Source organism: Bidens hawaiensis, unplaced genomic scaffold (assembly GCF_021521415.1).
Source record: "Bidens hawaiensis isolate Kalapana, Puna unplaced genomic scaffold, B.hawaiensis_p1.1 tig00005523_1, whole genome shotgun sequence".
NCBI classification, from domain to species: domain Eukaryota; kingdom Viridiplantae; phylum Streptophyta; class Magnoliopsida; order Asterales; family Asteraceae; genus Bidens; species Bidens hawaiensis.
Window position 1 is genome coordinate 702,250 of NW_027491356.1, and position 13,425 is coordinate 715,674.

The following is a 13,425-nucleotide window of genomic DNA, read 5'->3' on the forward strand; positions in this document are numbered from 1 at the left end:
TATTCTAAGTATTTACTAATTTGTGTTTTGAGTTTAATGTATATACGGATACGAACTTAGCTAATACCAACAACATACGTGTCCATCGTCGTGTTGAGTAGCTCCCTAGTTAAAAACAAAAATCTAGCTTCAGTTTATTTACCTTTTCACCAAAATTTTAGAATTACTTTAAACTTAAGCTCTTCAAAAGTATTATTATTTTTATATACAACAATTAGGAGTTTTAACCCCTTGCTGGTGCAGTTTATTTTTTTATTTATTTATATTTTTTAGTTCTGGTCATAACAAATGTAACGAAAATCGACTAAATGTCAATACTTTTTTGTTTTATTTTGTTTTGTTTTAGTGCTGGTATCGTAACGAACTTGGTTGAAACCAACCGAATCACGTAGACTCATTGAGTTTTATTTTAGTTCCGTTATCATAACGAAAACCGACCGAATACCATTTTTTTGTTGTTGTAGTTCAGCGACCTAATGATGATTTTTTTGTTTGGTAAAACACTAGTTATAAAACTTATAACATAATTCAGTTCTTAAACTTTATATTATGGACGAAACCTTACAATATATTTCAGTTCTTAAACTTATAATAACGTCATTGTAAACGTTATACATAGGATAGGATACTTAAAGGACTACATTAATACTTAAAGGACTATATTAGTAACCATAGTTATCAAAAGCGGTAGAGGCGCTCGCCTAGGCGCAATTTCAGAGAGAAGCGAAGGTTTAGCGACTAGTGTTGGTCGAGGCAAAAGCGAACATTTGGGAGAAATTTGCTATTTTTTTCTGATTTCTTTTGATTTATCAATAACTAATAAATAAGGATTCCCTGAAAAATAGTTAAATTTATGTAAATCAATAACTAATTACCTAAAAAAAGGCATATTTACATAATTTACTCTTAGCATCATCCATAATTCTTGTTTCTGCATCATATTTATTTTATTTATTCTTAGATTTATATAAATATCATTATTTTAAAAGGTTTTAAATTTATGTATTTGCTAGATGTTTTTAATTGCCAATTGTATTTTTTTTAAGTATATTTAGGGAGTAATTTTTGTGTTTATATTCATTTTATGTATTCTAATTAAGCTACATTTATATAAATATTATTGTTATATAATAAGGTTTTAATTATTTTTGTTTCTTATTTCTTCTGCATTTTCTGTTTCTTGTTTCTTGTCTAAGTTTAATATTTCGATCAGCAAGTGGCTTCTCAGTCTCAATTTGATATTGGAACCTCACAATTCACCAGACTAGATCTGGGCTGGAAGTACAATTTTCTTATTAAGATGTTCTAGTTTAGTTAAATTTAGTTTTTTTAATGTGCGCTTTTTTTTTTTTTTAAATCCGGCGCTTTTTTTGCGCTTTGGAGCGCTTCTCGCGGACCTTCATCGCTTTGGAGCGCTTCTCGCATTTGATAACTACGTTACTAACGTTGCTTTATAAAATAGAACTAGGTCAAAACCCTGTAGAAAAACCCTTTCTTTCTCTTCTCTTCTTCATTCATCCATCGATGTCGATCCCGCCTTCCACCGCCGCCGCCGTCAGCTCCGCCGTGGACACGTTACTGAAATGGAAGACCAAGCAAACCGACTCCCACAACCCACAACTCTTACCTTCAGACGACTTCATCTACCTCAACTTCACCCTCAAAAAACTCCCACAGAAACGAACAAACCCTAACAAAATCCCACTTCCTCATCCAATCATATCCTCTGATTCATCCGAACTCTGTTTGATAATCGACGACAGAACCACTTCCAATCTCACCTCACAAGCCGCTAAACAGAAGATTAAAGCAGACGGGATTGGGGTTAGTAAAGTTATTAAGCTTTCCAAGCTCAGAACAGATTACAAGCCGTTTGAATCGAAGCGGAAGCTGTGTGACTCGTACGATATGTTCTTTGCGGATAAACGGGTGATTCATCTTTTGCCTAAGCTGTTAGGGAAGCAGTTTTTAAGGAAGAAGAAGTTGCCGTTGGGTGTGGATTTGGGGCATAAGAATTGGAAGGAGCAGATTGAGAGAGGATGTGGTTCCGGGTTGTTGTTTTTCGGGTCCGGGACGTGTAGTATGGTCAAGGTTGCGAAAGTTTCGATGTCGAGGGATGAGATTGTGGAGAATGTGATGGCAGCGATCGAAGGGGGTGTCGGGTTTGTGGGGAAGAAGATGGGTGGTGTGAGGTCTTTCCATTTGAAGTTTGCGGATTCGGTGGCGTTGCCGGTGTATCAGGCGTTGCCGGATATTAAGTTGAAGATTCAGGGTGTCAATGAAAAATGTGAACTTGAGGAAGGAGGGGAGCTCATAGAGTCGAAAGACGGTGGGGTTCTTGAAATGAGTCTTGATGGTGATGATGAGGAGGTTGAAAATGTTGATTTGGTTAGCGGTGAATTGGTTGTTGATGATGATGGTGGTTCGGATAAGAAGAAGAGGAAAGGGGATGAAGTTGAAGCGGGAGAGAAGAAAAGATCGAAAAAGGGGAAGATTGGTGAGATTAGTGACGATTTGCGTGTGAAATCGGCTAAAAAGAGTGTTAGTGATGAAGTTGAAGTGGGAAAGAAGACACGATCAACAAAGGAGAAGGTTGATGACGTTAGTGATGATTCACATGTGAAACCGGCGAAAAAGAATAAAAGGAAGGCGGTTGAAGAAAGTGATGTTAAGACCAAGTCTAGTGATAAACTAGCCAAGAAAAGTGGGAAGAAGCCGAGTGTGGATTCTGGTAAGAAGGAGAAGAAGAAAGCAAGGTCAGTTTCAAGAGATTAAAGTTTTTGTTTTGTTGACAGTATCTTATAGAATTTGATTAATATGTTGCAATTCTGCATTTTTGTTATGATAACTTGTTTTGGATTATGGTATTAGTGCAATGTTTTGCTACATTATTAGTTTGGGAGTTTGCGGTACACTCTTGAAGATTTTTGTTGTGAGTGTGTGTTGAATTAAGTGTTTTTGTTTGGAAACTATGGTTTTCTTGTTAAGATTGAATGAAACCGTAGCAAGGAATTTAGTTTTTGAATATTGAAGGTGCTTTTAGAATCAGTTTTGCAGTTTGTTCTTGTTGATGATTTATAATTTAAAATAAACTTTGTATGAAAAGCATGCTGTGTTCTTATTAAGTTTGAATTAAAACTGAATTGGAGTTGTAAATAAACGAGCCGAGCTGGTCCAGTTGGATTGTGCATTAAGGGGATGTGACAAAGATGGTTGCATGAAGGTTTGAATGTTTTTGCAATCTCTTTTTTAGGTGTTAGTTTATACATATGCTTCAATTGACAATAGCTATTTTCGAAATATGAAGTTGATTTGAATCCCATTTGAGGTGATATTGAACTGTGTTATGTAGAGTAATTCTAGCTATTTTCGCCCGTACTGCTTAATGTTGATAATAATGATAATGAAGTCTCATGCTGGACTCACACCCCTTTATATTGTTATTGCTTTCACAATTATGAGTAGTCATTTATTTAAAAAAAATGAAAATGGGCAAAACTGTGTTTGCAGCTCTACGCAGCCAGTTTTTTACCCGCACTTTTAAAATGGCATGTTTCAACCCAAGTTTGTTTTGACCCGTTACCCAGCCCGTCTTACTAACTTATCTTGTTACCTCTTGTTAATATTTTATTTTCAGAAATTATGTACTCATGGACACTGAAGTAATTTACTCAGACCACATAATCCACTTCATAACAATGACAAGTTGTCTTCAATATATTATTGTGATTCATATTTTACTATTATTTCGTTGGGAACATGGTGCATTTTTATCTCTAGCGGGCAAACGAGTAAAATCAAAATGCTAGCTTAAAAGGAGATATGTTTTAGTTGAAACTGACTGAAACCAGCAACATGATCCAACTCAACAGTTGCTGGTAGCTTGTGCACAAAAAGAGCACCAGCTCATCAACTAAATTCCAATTTTCATTTGGAATTTATTTTTTAGGGTCGGGGCTAAACTAGAGGTGTACATAACCGGTGTTTTCCCAAACCGGTTCGGTTTCTATACCGGACTGGTTCTGTCAAGCTTTTTTCAAAGCCGGTTTGGGAAGCGGTTTCAGTGATCAAGAACCCGGACTGGTCCTAACTGGTTAGGGTCGGGCCTAAACCGGTTCAGTCTTAAACCTTTTTTTTTAATTCTTGAGCTTATTAGAGTGGACTGCAGCAAGTGGGCTTACCCGGTAGGTTACACATTTGACCCTTTCTGGTATATTATTTATTTATATATTTTTTAAGGCACCTTAATACATGTTTTTCTTCGATCATCGGTGTTCAATGCATGATTTTGGATAACTTTTCAGGTGTTGTTCGTAGACAAAGATGGGACAATAGTCAACTACTTATGAACACAGTTTTCATGTAGGGTTCAAAGGGGATCATTAATACATTTGTTGATCAATGAAACAATGCATAAGTGGTTAGGTGGAAACTTTCGTTACAAAACTCACCCGAGCAAAGATTGGCGAATATATCATTTGTTGATCAATGAAACAATGCATAAGTGGTTAGGTGGAAACTTTCGTTACAAAACTCACCCGAGCATGATCCCCTTTGAACCCTACATGAAAACTGTGTTCATAAGTAGTTGACTATTGTCCCATCTTTGTCTACGAACAACACCTGAAAAGTTATCCAAAATCATGCATTGAACACCGATGATCGAAGAAAAACATGTATTAAGGTGCCTTAAAAAATATATAAATAAATAATATACCAGAAAGGGTCAAATGTGTAACCTACCGGGAAAAAAAAATCATTTTTCTGTTATTCTTACACTTGTTATTGGCTGTCTTCTATTTCACACTTGATGCTCAACTCACTGCCGCCAAGTTTTAGGGGGTAAATTAGAGACATCAACAAAAATAATTGTGGATTAAAGCTAGTTACAAATATCAACATCTAATATGTGTATCTCAAATGGTTTAAGTTATGGAGCCAGTTACCCGAATTTCAACTCGGGTTGTTCGAGCAGGCTCAGTCCATCTTTTGGTGAACCAGAGATCACTATTGTCTCAGACACTGGTGCAGCAGGGACCTGCAACATATTATCCAACTAATATTGCATCTACAAAAACAATCACAATGACACTTAACATATGCGTACCCTTTTATGGCAACCATAGATCATTCTGTATGCTCGTCTACTGGTGTTTTGAAAATCGAACTGAGCCGGCTGGGCCAGCTAAACCATTAGTTTAACAGTAACCAGACGAAGAGTGAGTTTGGCTGGTTGACATCAGTCCTCTCATGGTTGACCAAATGGTCACGTAAAAAGTGGGTTGACCCGGGACATGAAGTGACGACCGACAACTGATGATTACTAGAAAATAAATGAATACTTAATTTTTAAAATTTAAACAAGGTGTGGAGAAAACTAACCCATTAAACCCAAATGCCATCATCAAGAAACCATTAATTTTTTCTTGTTTTTATAACAATGTTAAGAGAAACATAACTTTCATGATAAGGTCGCTTATCAGGCTCAACTAGTAACTATTAGTTATTCATAGGATTTGAATTCATTATATTATATAGTTATACACCTTATACGAAGCTTTTTCATGTAATTATCTTTGGAATTCTCTATTTAAATGACGATACTTAAAAAGTCAATGGACACCAATGACGATACTTAAAATAATGTCGATCAAGCTTCTTGTAGTTGCGAAGAAAAACCGAACATCATATAGAGGATTGAAAAAAGATTGAGAATGTGTAAACACCAGCATGTTCAACGCATTGTTGACACGCTACAAACCATTAGAAAAGATATGTTAGTTGGATGAGAGAGGACTCTTCATAGAGATGAAGTTATACATGGAGAACTTTTGGCCACTGGCTCCATTTTTATTGTTGTTATGTAATGCAGTCTTTAAGTACTTAAAGAAGGTTAGACAAACACAACCACTAGAAAGGCATGACGGAATCCATATTTAGATCGAATTTCTAATTCGAATTTGAATTTAAATATCTCAAAGCGATTCAAATAGAATAACACACATTATTTTTATATAACATATGGATTTTTAGGTTCTACTAAGGGGGTGTTTGGTACAGAGAAAAAGAATGGGAAGAAATGGAAATAGAAATGGGAGAGAAATGAAATTGGAGAGAAATAGAAATGGGTGGAGAATTGACAATCATTTCCTTTGTTTGGTACAATAGAGAAATGGGTGGAGAAACGGGAGCAGAGACGTGATTAGGGTTCCGCCTCGGCATCATCATGGTGGAGAAATGGTGGCTCAGAGACGCGTCGCAACACCGCGAACGGAGTAGAGCGTCATCATCATCGCCGCGCAACATCAACACCGCGATTTAGGGTTCCGCCTCACAACACCGCCTCGCGATTTAGGGTTTCGTTTTGGCTCAGAGACGCGAACGGACGTGGCTGCGGCGTCGGCCGCCGTGCCGGACGTCGGCATCATCATCACCATCGCCGGTCGGAGCATCATCATCATCATACGCGAACGGAGTAGAGCAGAGACGCGATTTAGAAGCAGAGAGAATTCCATTTCTCTTCCAAATGGAGAGAATTGGATTTCTCTACTTTTTGCCTACACCCAATTCTCAGAGAAAACCAATTCTCCGCCTAATTCTCCCAAACAAGAGAAACCTAATTCTCCACCCTCAAATCTCTCTACCAAACACCCCCTAAAAGTATTATTTATATCTACATATAAATAGATATTAGTTTAGAGATGTATATTCTTTAACTTAAAAAAAATAATTTTTAATTTGGTTTATTCGAATAGACCAACAACAGATTCTGTGAAAGGTTGGTTTAATATGCCTATTTGCCGTAACTTCTATTTAGAGAAAATTGTAATAAAAGGAAAAAAAAAGTAAATAAAAAAACATAAGAAAAAAGGAATTGGTATTGTAAAGGGTGGCGGTGTGGACGGAGTAAAAACTTAGTGCGGTACTGTGTTTTCAACTTGTTGTGAGATTGGGGAAGAAGAGTGAGGGGATCAAAATCCACAGCAATCACATCTTCAAATAAAATAAAATCAAAGAAGGCAGAATGAGCAGCAGCAGCAGCAGCAGCGAAGAGGAAGACGATTTTCCGTGTATCGAATCCGTCACTCCACAGTCTAAGATCGACACTATCTATCAATCCAAAACTGAGAAGGCACTTACTAATCCAATCACACTCTTTGATTCTTCATTTTCACTGTGTTTATTATTATTATTATTATATCTTCTAACCTTTAAATCTCTAGGAATTGTAACTGTCACATGCATTAATTAATTATAATAAATCACCAACGGATACCTAATTATGGAGAAACTCTATGCCTGCTCTTTGAATTTTGGAATTTAGGGTTTAGTTTCAAGTCGCATTATGTTTCTGCATCACTTGTTTTAAGGATTGATAGTTGTTTTGCATATGAACTATTGCTATTATTATTATTATTATTATAACATATGTGTATCTACAATTTGTGAGTAAGTTTGTTTGAGGAAGTGAACTATATGGCATTGTACTGAATTAGTTCCACTTTTACCTCAGAATGGCTTTATGTGTGTAAATAACTTTCTTGACTGTTTATTAGACAACATATATTATTGATTAGCTGAAAACAAATCTGGTTAAGGGGATGATTACCTATAACTAAGTATGTACGCTTTATGTTTGCAAGACTCTTTGAATGTTGCTTGAAATGTCTATTCAGATATGTAACATGTATGAATCATGTTATCTAAAGCAATAACTTTTTGTTTCTATGAATTATTGTGGCTTCCAATTTACATTTTCCAACTAGATTGTCACTTTCATCTAACAAACAGTTCATGCTCCATCTTATAAATGTGGTTATGTGGATTATAGTTTGGTAATTTAACACCTCATTCTTTGTTTATAGGGCATCAGAAAGCTTTGCTTTGAGCTTCTTGATTTGAAGGATGCAGTTGAGAATTTGTGTAGCAACACTCGGACCAAATACTTAGCTTTTCTGAGGTAATCCTCTCTTTTGCTTCGGCTCTTTTCTTTTCACAAACATCAAAAAGTGATTCTAATTTTTATTGTGCATTATTATATCAATTTATTAAAAGGTTATCAGAAGAGGTTGTGGAAACGGAGCACGAGTTGAATGAGCTAAGAAAGAATATCTCTACACAACGAATTTTAGTACAGGACTTACTGAGTGGTGTCTATCATGAATTGAGCGAGTGGAGCCGAGCCAACCCAGACCTCATGAATCCTGAACAACTTAAGAAAGAAGACAAAAACGGCATTTTAGTTTCGAATAAAGCAGAAGATGAGATAAAATCACATCTAGCAAATCTTGATGTTCTTCTCGCTGAACATAAAGTAGAAGAAGCTATAAATGCAATAGAAGCAATAGAAGCAGAAGAAAGAAAACACCAGTTATCAAATGAATTCTCATCATCGTTTAAATCCGCTTTTCTGAAACAGAAAACGTTACTCGAGAGTCAACTCGTTGAAATGACGGATCAAACATTAATTAGTGCTACTGAGTTAAAAACCGTGGTTAATGGTTTAGTAAAGCTTGGAAAAGGTCATCTAGCACATCAACTTTTTCTGAAAGCAAAAGGCGCACGTTTACAAAAAAATATTAATCTCTTTCTTTCATCATGTGCTTGTTACCCTGAAACATTTCCCGCTACATTATCTAACCTTATATTTTCCACAATTTTATCAACAACGAACGAGATGAGTTCAGTGTTTGGAGATGATATGGTTTACAGTAACAAAGCTGTTCAATGGGCCGAATGGCAGATTGAGCTGTTTGTACGGGTGGTTAAAGAGAATGCACCTTCTTCTGAGACAGTTTCAGCTTTACATGCTGCAAGTGTTTGTGTTCAAGCCAGTCTTAACCACTGTTCTGGCCTGGAATCACAGGGATTGAAGCTTTCAAAGGTGCTTTTAGTGCTTTTGCAGCCATATATTGAAGAGGTTTTGGAATTGAATTTCAGAAGGGCTAGGAAACTTGTTTTTGATTTTTCTGGAATTGATGAGATCATGCCATTGTCGCCCCGACTTGCTTCACCGTTGTCTACGTTTGCTATATCTTCTGATGGCCTGCTTGTTGATAGTGGCACGAGGTTCATTTTCATGGTCAAAGTGAGTAAACTTCTTTTACCTATGAACATATTACATCAGTAGTTTACAACTATCATCATATGTAGTAATAGTATTGTATTTATTAGACAATTGATGTTTGAAACATGATTAGAAAATTTTTAATATTACTTTTATAGTGCGTAAGTGTAAAGAAAACAATTTAGGAATTTGGACACATTTGAATACACTTTAGGCGGATTTCGATCGCTCCAACCTTTTGATCCGTTTTCTTTTTATTTAATTTTATTTTCCATTTTGTCTTTTTGATCCTGTATTGATATATTACAACTCGAATTGGCCCATTTTCTTATGAATTGATTTGCAGTTGGGTGTCTTGGTCTTCTTAAGTGGTAATAATACATATTTTCCAACATATATAATATGTAACGTTAGGTTCTCTTCAGTTTCAAAAAGGTTGTTAAGAACTCCTAACAACTATACATTTTATATATTTATTTTATACATTTAGTATTATTTGAGTGTAGTTTTATCATTTATTCTATGTAATTTCGTGATTGCATATATGTAATTACAAGTTTACATATGTGTAATAACCCAGTTACATCTATGTGTAATAACTAATTTACGCGTGTAACATAGTTACACATGTGTATTCATAAAGTTGCATATAATAAATGACAAAACTACCCTCAAATAATATTAAAATATATATAAAATAAATGAATAAATAAATAAAATGATTGGTTATTAAGAGCTCTTAAAGTTCTTAAATTATTTAAAAGTTCTGAAATGAAATATATAGGGGAGGGTTCCAACGACACTCCACCTTTAACTTGAAAACCCGTGAAAACCAAAAAGAAATAAAAAAAACAGATCGTGAAAGTATAAAACACGATAGTAAGTTTTATTTCAAATAGTATGTAACATGATATAATGTATGTATTTTGGGCAGGATATAGTGGATCAGTTAACTCGTCTAGTAATTTTGCACTTTGGAGGAAATGTGTTGACTAGAATTTTGCAACTCTTTGATCAGTACATTGATGAACTAATAAAAGCTTTACCAGAACCATCAGAAGACGATAGTTTAGTGGAGTTAAAAGAATCCGTGCCGTTTAGAGCCGAAACAGATTCCCAACAACTCGCCCTTTTGGGGACCGCATTCACCATTGCTGAGGAGCTATTACCAATGGTTATGTCCAAAATTTGGAGCATTTTAAACGAAAGCAAAGAAGCAGCAGCAAACGATAACTCTGTAGTCGCCCCGTTAGCGAACAATATGATAGATTATAAAGATTGGAGAAAGCAGCTTCAGTATTCACTTGATAAGCTTAGAGATCATTTCTGTCGACAGTATGTTTTGAATTTCATTTATTCGAGAGACGGTAAAACGCGCCCCGATGCAAACATTTATTTAAGTGGCGAAAGTGACGATCTTAACTGGAATTCTGATCCTTTGCCTTCATTGCCCTTTCAGGTTAACAATCTTACTAATTGGAATAGGATTAGGGTTTGTGTTATAGGTTCATGTAGGGCATACCCCTAATTGGTCACGGCACAACGTGTTTGGGCCTAACACATAGAAGCCTATCAAAACTTCCAACTAGGGGTATACTCTAAGCTTGCAAACGATTTAACTTTTAGGGCCCGTTCGTTTCATGGACTTTTTTAAAGGATTTAGAATTGGAATGGAATGGAATGTTTGAGAATCCCTTTCATGTGTTTGGTTGGTTAATATGTATTGGAATTGGAATCTTCTTCATTCTCGGGTTTTTTTTTTTTTTTTTTTTTTTGAAGAACGAGGACAACGAAGGAAACGTTTTAGTTTTTTTACATTTTTCGTTTTTGATTTATATTTTGAGTTATGATTTTTTTATTAATTTTTTTGAATTTTTTTGGAGGGGTTTTTATTTTCCATAACAATCCTTTAAAATAGGTGGGATTTTGAAATCCCATGAAATGTGGGATTTGATGGGATTTAGTTTCCATTCCCATTCTTTCATTTAATGAAACGAACATATCAATTCATGGGTTTAAAATCTCATTTCTTAGAATTCCTTCCAAATCCTTGAAACGGACAGGACCTACTGAACAAACGATCGAACACGAACTGTTAATCGAACAAGGTTTTCTTGTTCGTGTTATTTGTTAAGAAAATGAATGTGTTCGTGTTCTTTTATGTTTGTCTGCTAACAGACTAACAGTTTAAACGAACAGTTAACGAATGTAAACAACTGAACATAACCGAACACAGACGAACGAACATAATTGAGCTAAAACCAATTAAGAAAAAATGTGAACAACAAAGTGTTTTGCTTAAAAAGTTGTTAAAACTAGAGTACTAGACTATATGGTAACGGGCCTAAAAGACTTTAAATGAATATATTAATGAACGCAACTAACGAAAATAAACTAACATAAATGAACTAACATTCGCGAACATAAATGAAAGAACGAGACATGTGTTCATGTTTGTTTGTTTTTACTAAATGAACAAAAAGTTTTGTTCATGTTTCTTCGTTTATTAAATATGCGAACATAAACGAAATGCAGTTTGTTTACAAGCCTTGTATACTCTATAAATCACAATATTGGGGAAATTCCGGTTATGCCCTTTTGACCTTTTACTGAGCTTACAGGCACTATTTGGGAAGCTGCAACAGTTAGCAACGGTTGCTGGGGATGTGTTACTCGGTAAAGAAAAGATACAAAAAGTGTTGCTTGCGAGGCTAACCGAGACTGTAGTTTTATGGTTGATGTCTAATGATGAGGATTTTTGGGGCGTTTTAGAGAATCAAGTGTCAAATCTTCAACCGCAAGGGTTGCAACAGGTAAACTTATTCTTTTAAGAATAACTTGATGAAATTATTTGTTTCTTGCTTTTGTAATTGACTAATTGTATTGTATCAAAACTTGTATTAAACCTGTGTGTGTCAGCGAGCTAAATCACGAAAAAGTTAACGTACCCAAAACTTTATTAAATACTATAAAAAACACAGCGTCAACGACATGTACATAGGTGCGACGACTTGTACATTACCCCGTACAATCCCGTTTAAACAAAACTTACAAGAAAAAACGTTGGTAAAAAAAAGCACGTCGCAACAATATATTTGGAGTTTTATAAAACATCATATTTCAAAAGTTACAAACAGAAAACTTAAAAAATGCCTATAAAGTATAAATAGGACCCTTGTCAATCTATGATTTGCCCCAAAAAAAAAGGAAAAAAATATGAAGAAGTCCAGGGTTTAAATAATAGGTTTAAGAGGGGCTAAAATGTAACTTTGAAAAACTTGCATTATGTGCTTCTAACTTATGCATAACTAGTTGTAGGTTTAACTAAAGAGGAAGGGCATGCTTTGTAATTTTAGAGGGTCTTTAATATAACTTTTAAAACCTTGCATTATATGCTTGTAGCTTATACATAAATGCTTGTTCAAAGTGTAGTGATTTGTGTTTCTTCCATTAGTCAAATGGGCAAACCTTTTATCTGGTCTGACCTGGCCCGACCTAATATTTGTTGCAGTTAATTCTTGATATGCACTTCACGGTTGAAATCGCGCGGTTTGCTGGTTACCCTTCTAGAAACGTGCAGCAGACCGCATCATCCATAATTGCTCGTGCTATCAGAACATTTTCAGGCAGAGGTCTAAATCAACAAAGGTAAATAAATCAATTAATATAGATTAGAATTACAAAAACCATTATTAAAATAATTGATTTCAGTGTGCTTCCGGAGGATGAATGGTTTGTTGAAACGGCTAAGGCTGCAATCAATAAGTTGTTGGGAGGTGATGAGGTGTCGGAAGGTTCTGAAATTGATGAAGACCATATAATCTTGCATGACGACGATGATGATGACGAAGATGATGACATATTACATGATGAAGTGATATCAGATTCTGAGGGATCACCGTCTTCTCTGTCAACGATTACCACATCCGAGTCGTTTGCTTCTGCAGAAAGTCAAATGCTGGATAGCCTCTCGGATTTTGCAGATGATTCTTGATATGTTGCGTCCTGGACCGTGCGTCACAGTTGTCTACTCTCGGGTTACTGAAAGTGGTCCTTGTGTTATATTTTACTAAAATAGGAACTGCTTTTGTAGTTAAGCCGATTTCTGGGTCGGTGTATTTGTTGTCTGTAGAACAATCAGGTGAGGGATTATGGCAAGAAGATTGTTACATGATGTTAATTTGGTGAATTTGTAGTTGGTCAATATGTAGCAGAGCATCACATTAGCAGAATTTAACGGCCTTGGTAAATTTGATAGGTATCACAGAAAAATAACTAATCACTCACAAACTAGTTTATAAAATTATAAAAGCCCACGAAATATTTGTAAATAGCTAAAGTTGTATGAGAGAATCCAA

The 13,425-nt window shown here is 35.4% G+C and overlaps 2 protein-coding genes across 2 annotated transcripts; both read left to right on the top strand.

Annotated features, from left to right (window-relative positions):
• Positions 1–1,516: 1,516 nt before the first annotated feature.
• Positions 1,517–2,949, top strand: LOC143630076 (uncharacterized). Its single transcript, XM_077099173.1, has one exon. The coding sequence runs from the start codon at positions 1,525–1,527 to the stop codon at positions 2,773–2,775; it is 1,251 nt and encodes a 416-aa protein (XP_076955288.1). The 5' UTR covers positions 1,517–1,524; the 3' UTR covers positions 2,776–2,949.
• A 4,075-nt stretch (positions 2,950–7,024) lies between these two features.
• Positions 7,025–13,224, top strand: LOC143630044 (exocyst complex component EXO84C-like). The gene is made up of 7 exons (XM_077099152.1): positions 7,025–7,132; positions 7,866–7,960; positions 8,056–9,088; positions 10,002–10,526; positions 11,689–11,880; positions 12,579–12,715; positions 12,779–13,224. The coding sequence occupies exons 1-7, from the start codon at positions 7,025–7,027 to the stop codon at positions 13,059–13,061; spliced, it is 2,373 nt and encodes a 790-aa protein (XP_076955267.1). The 3' UTR covers positions 13,062–13,224.
• The last annotated feature ends 201 nt before the right edge of the window (positions 13,225–13,425 follow it).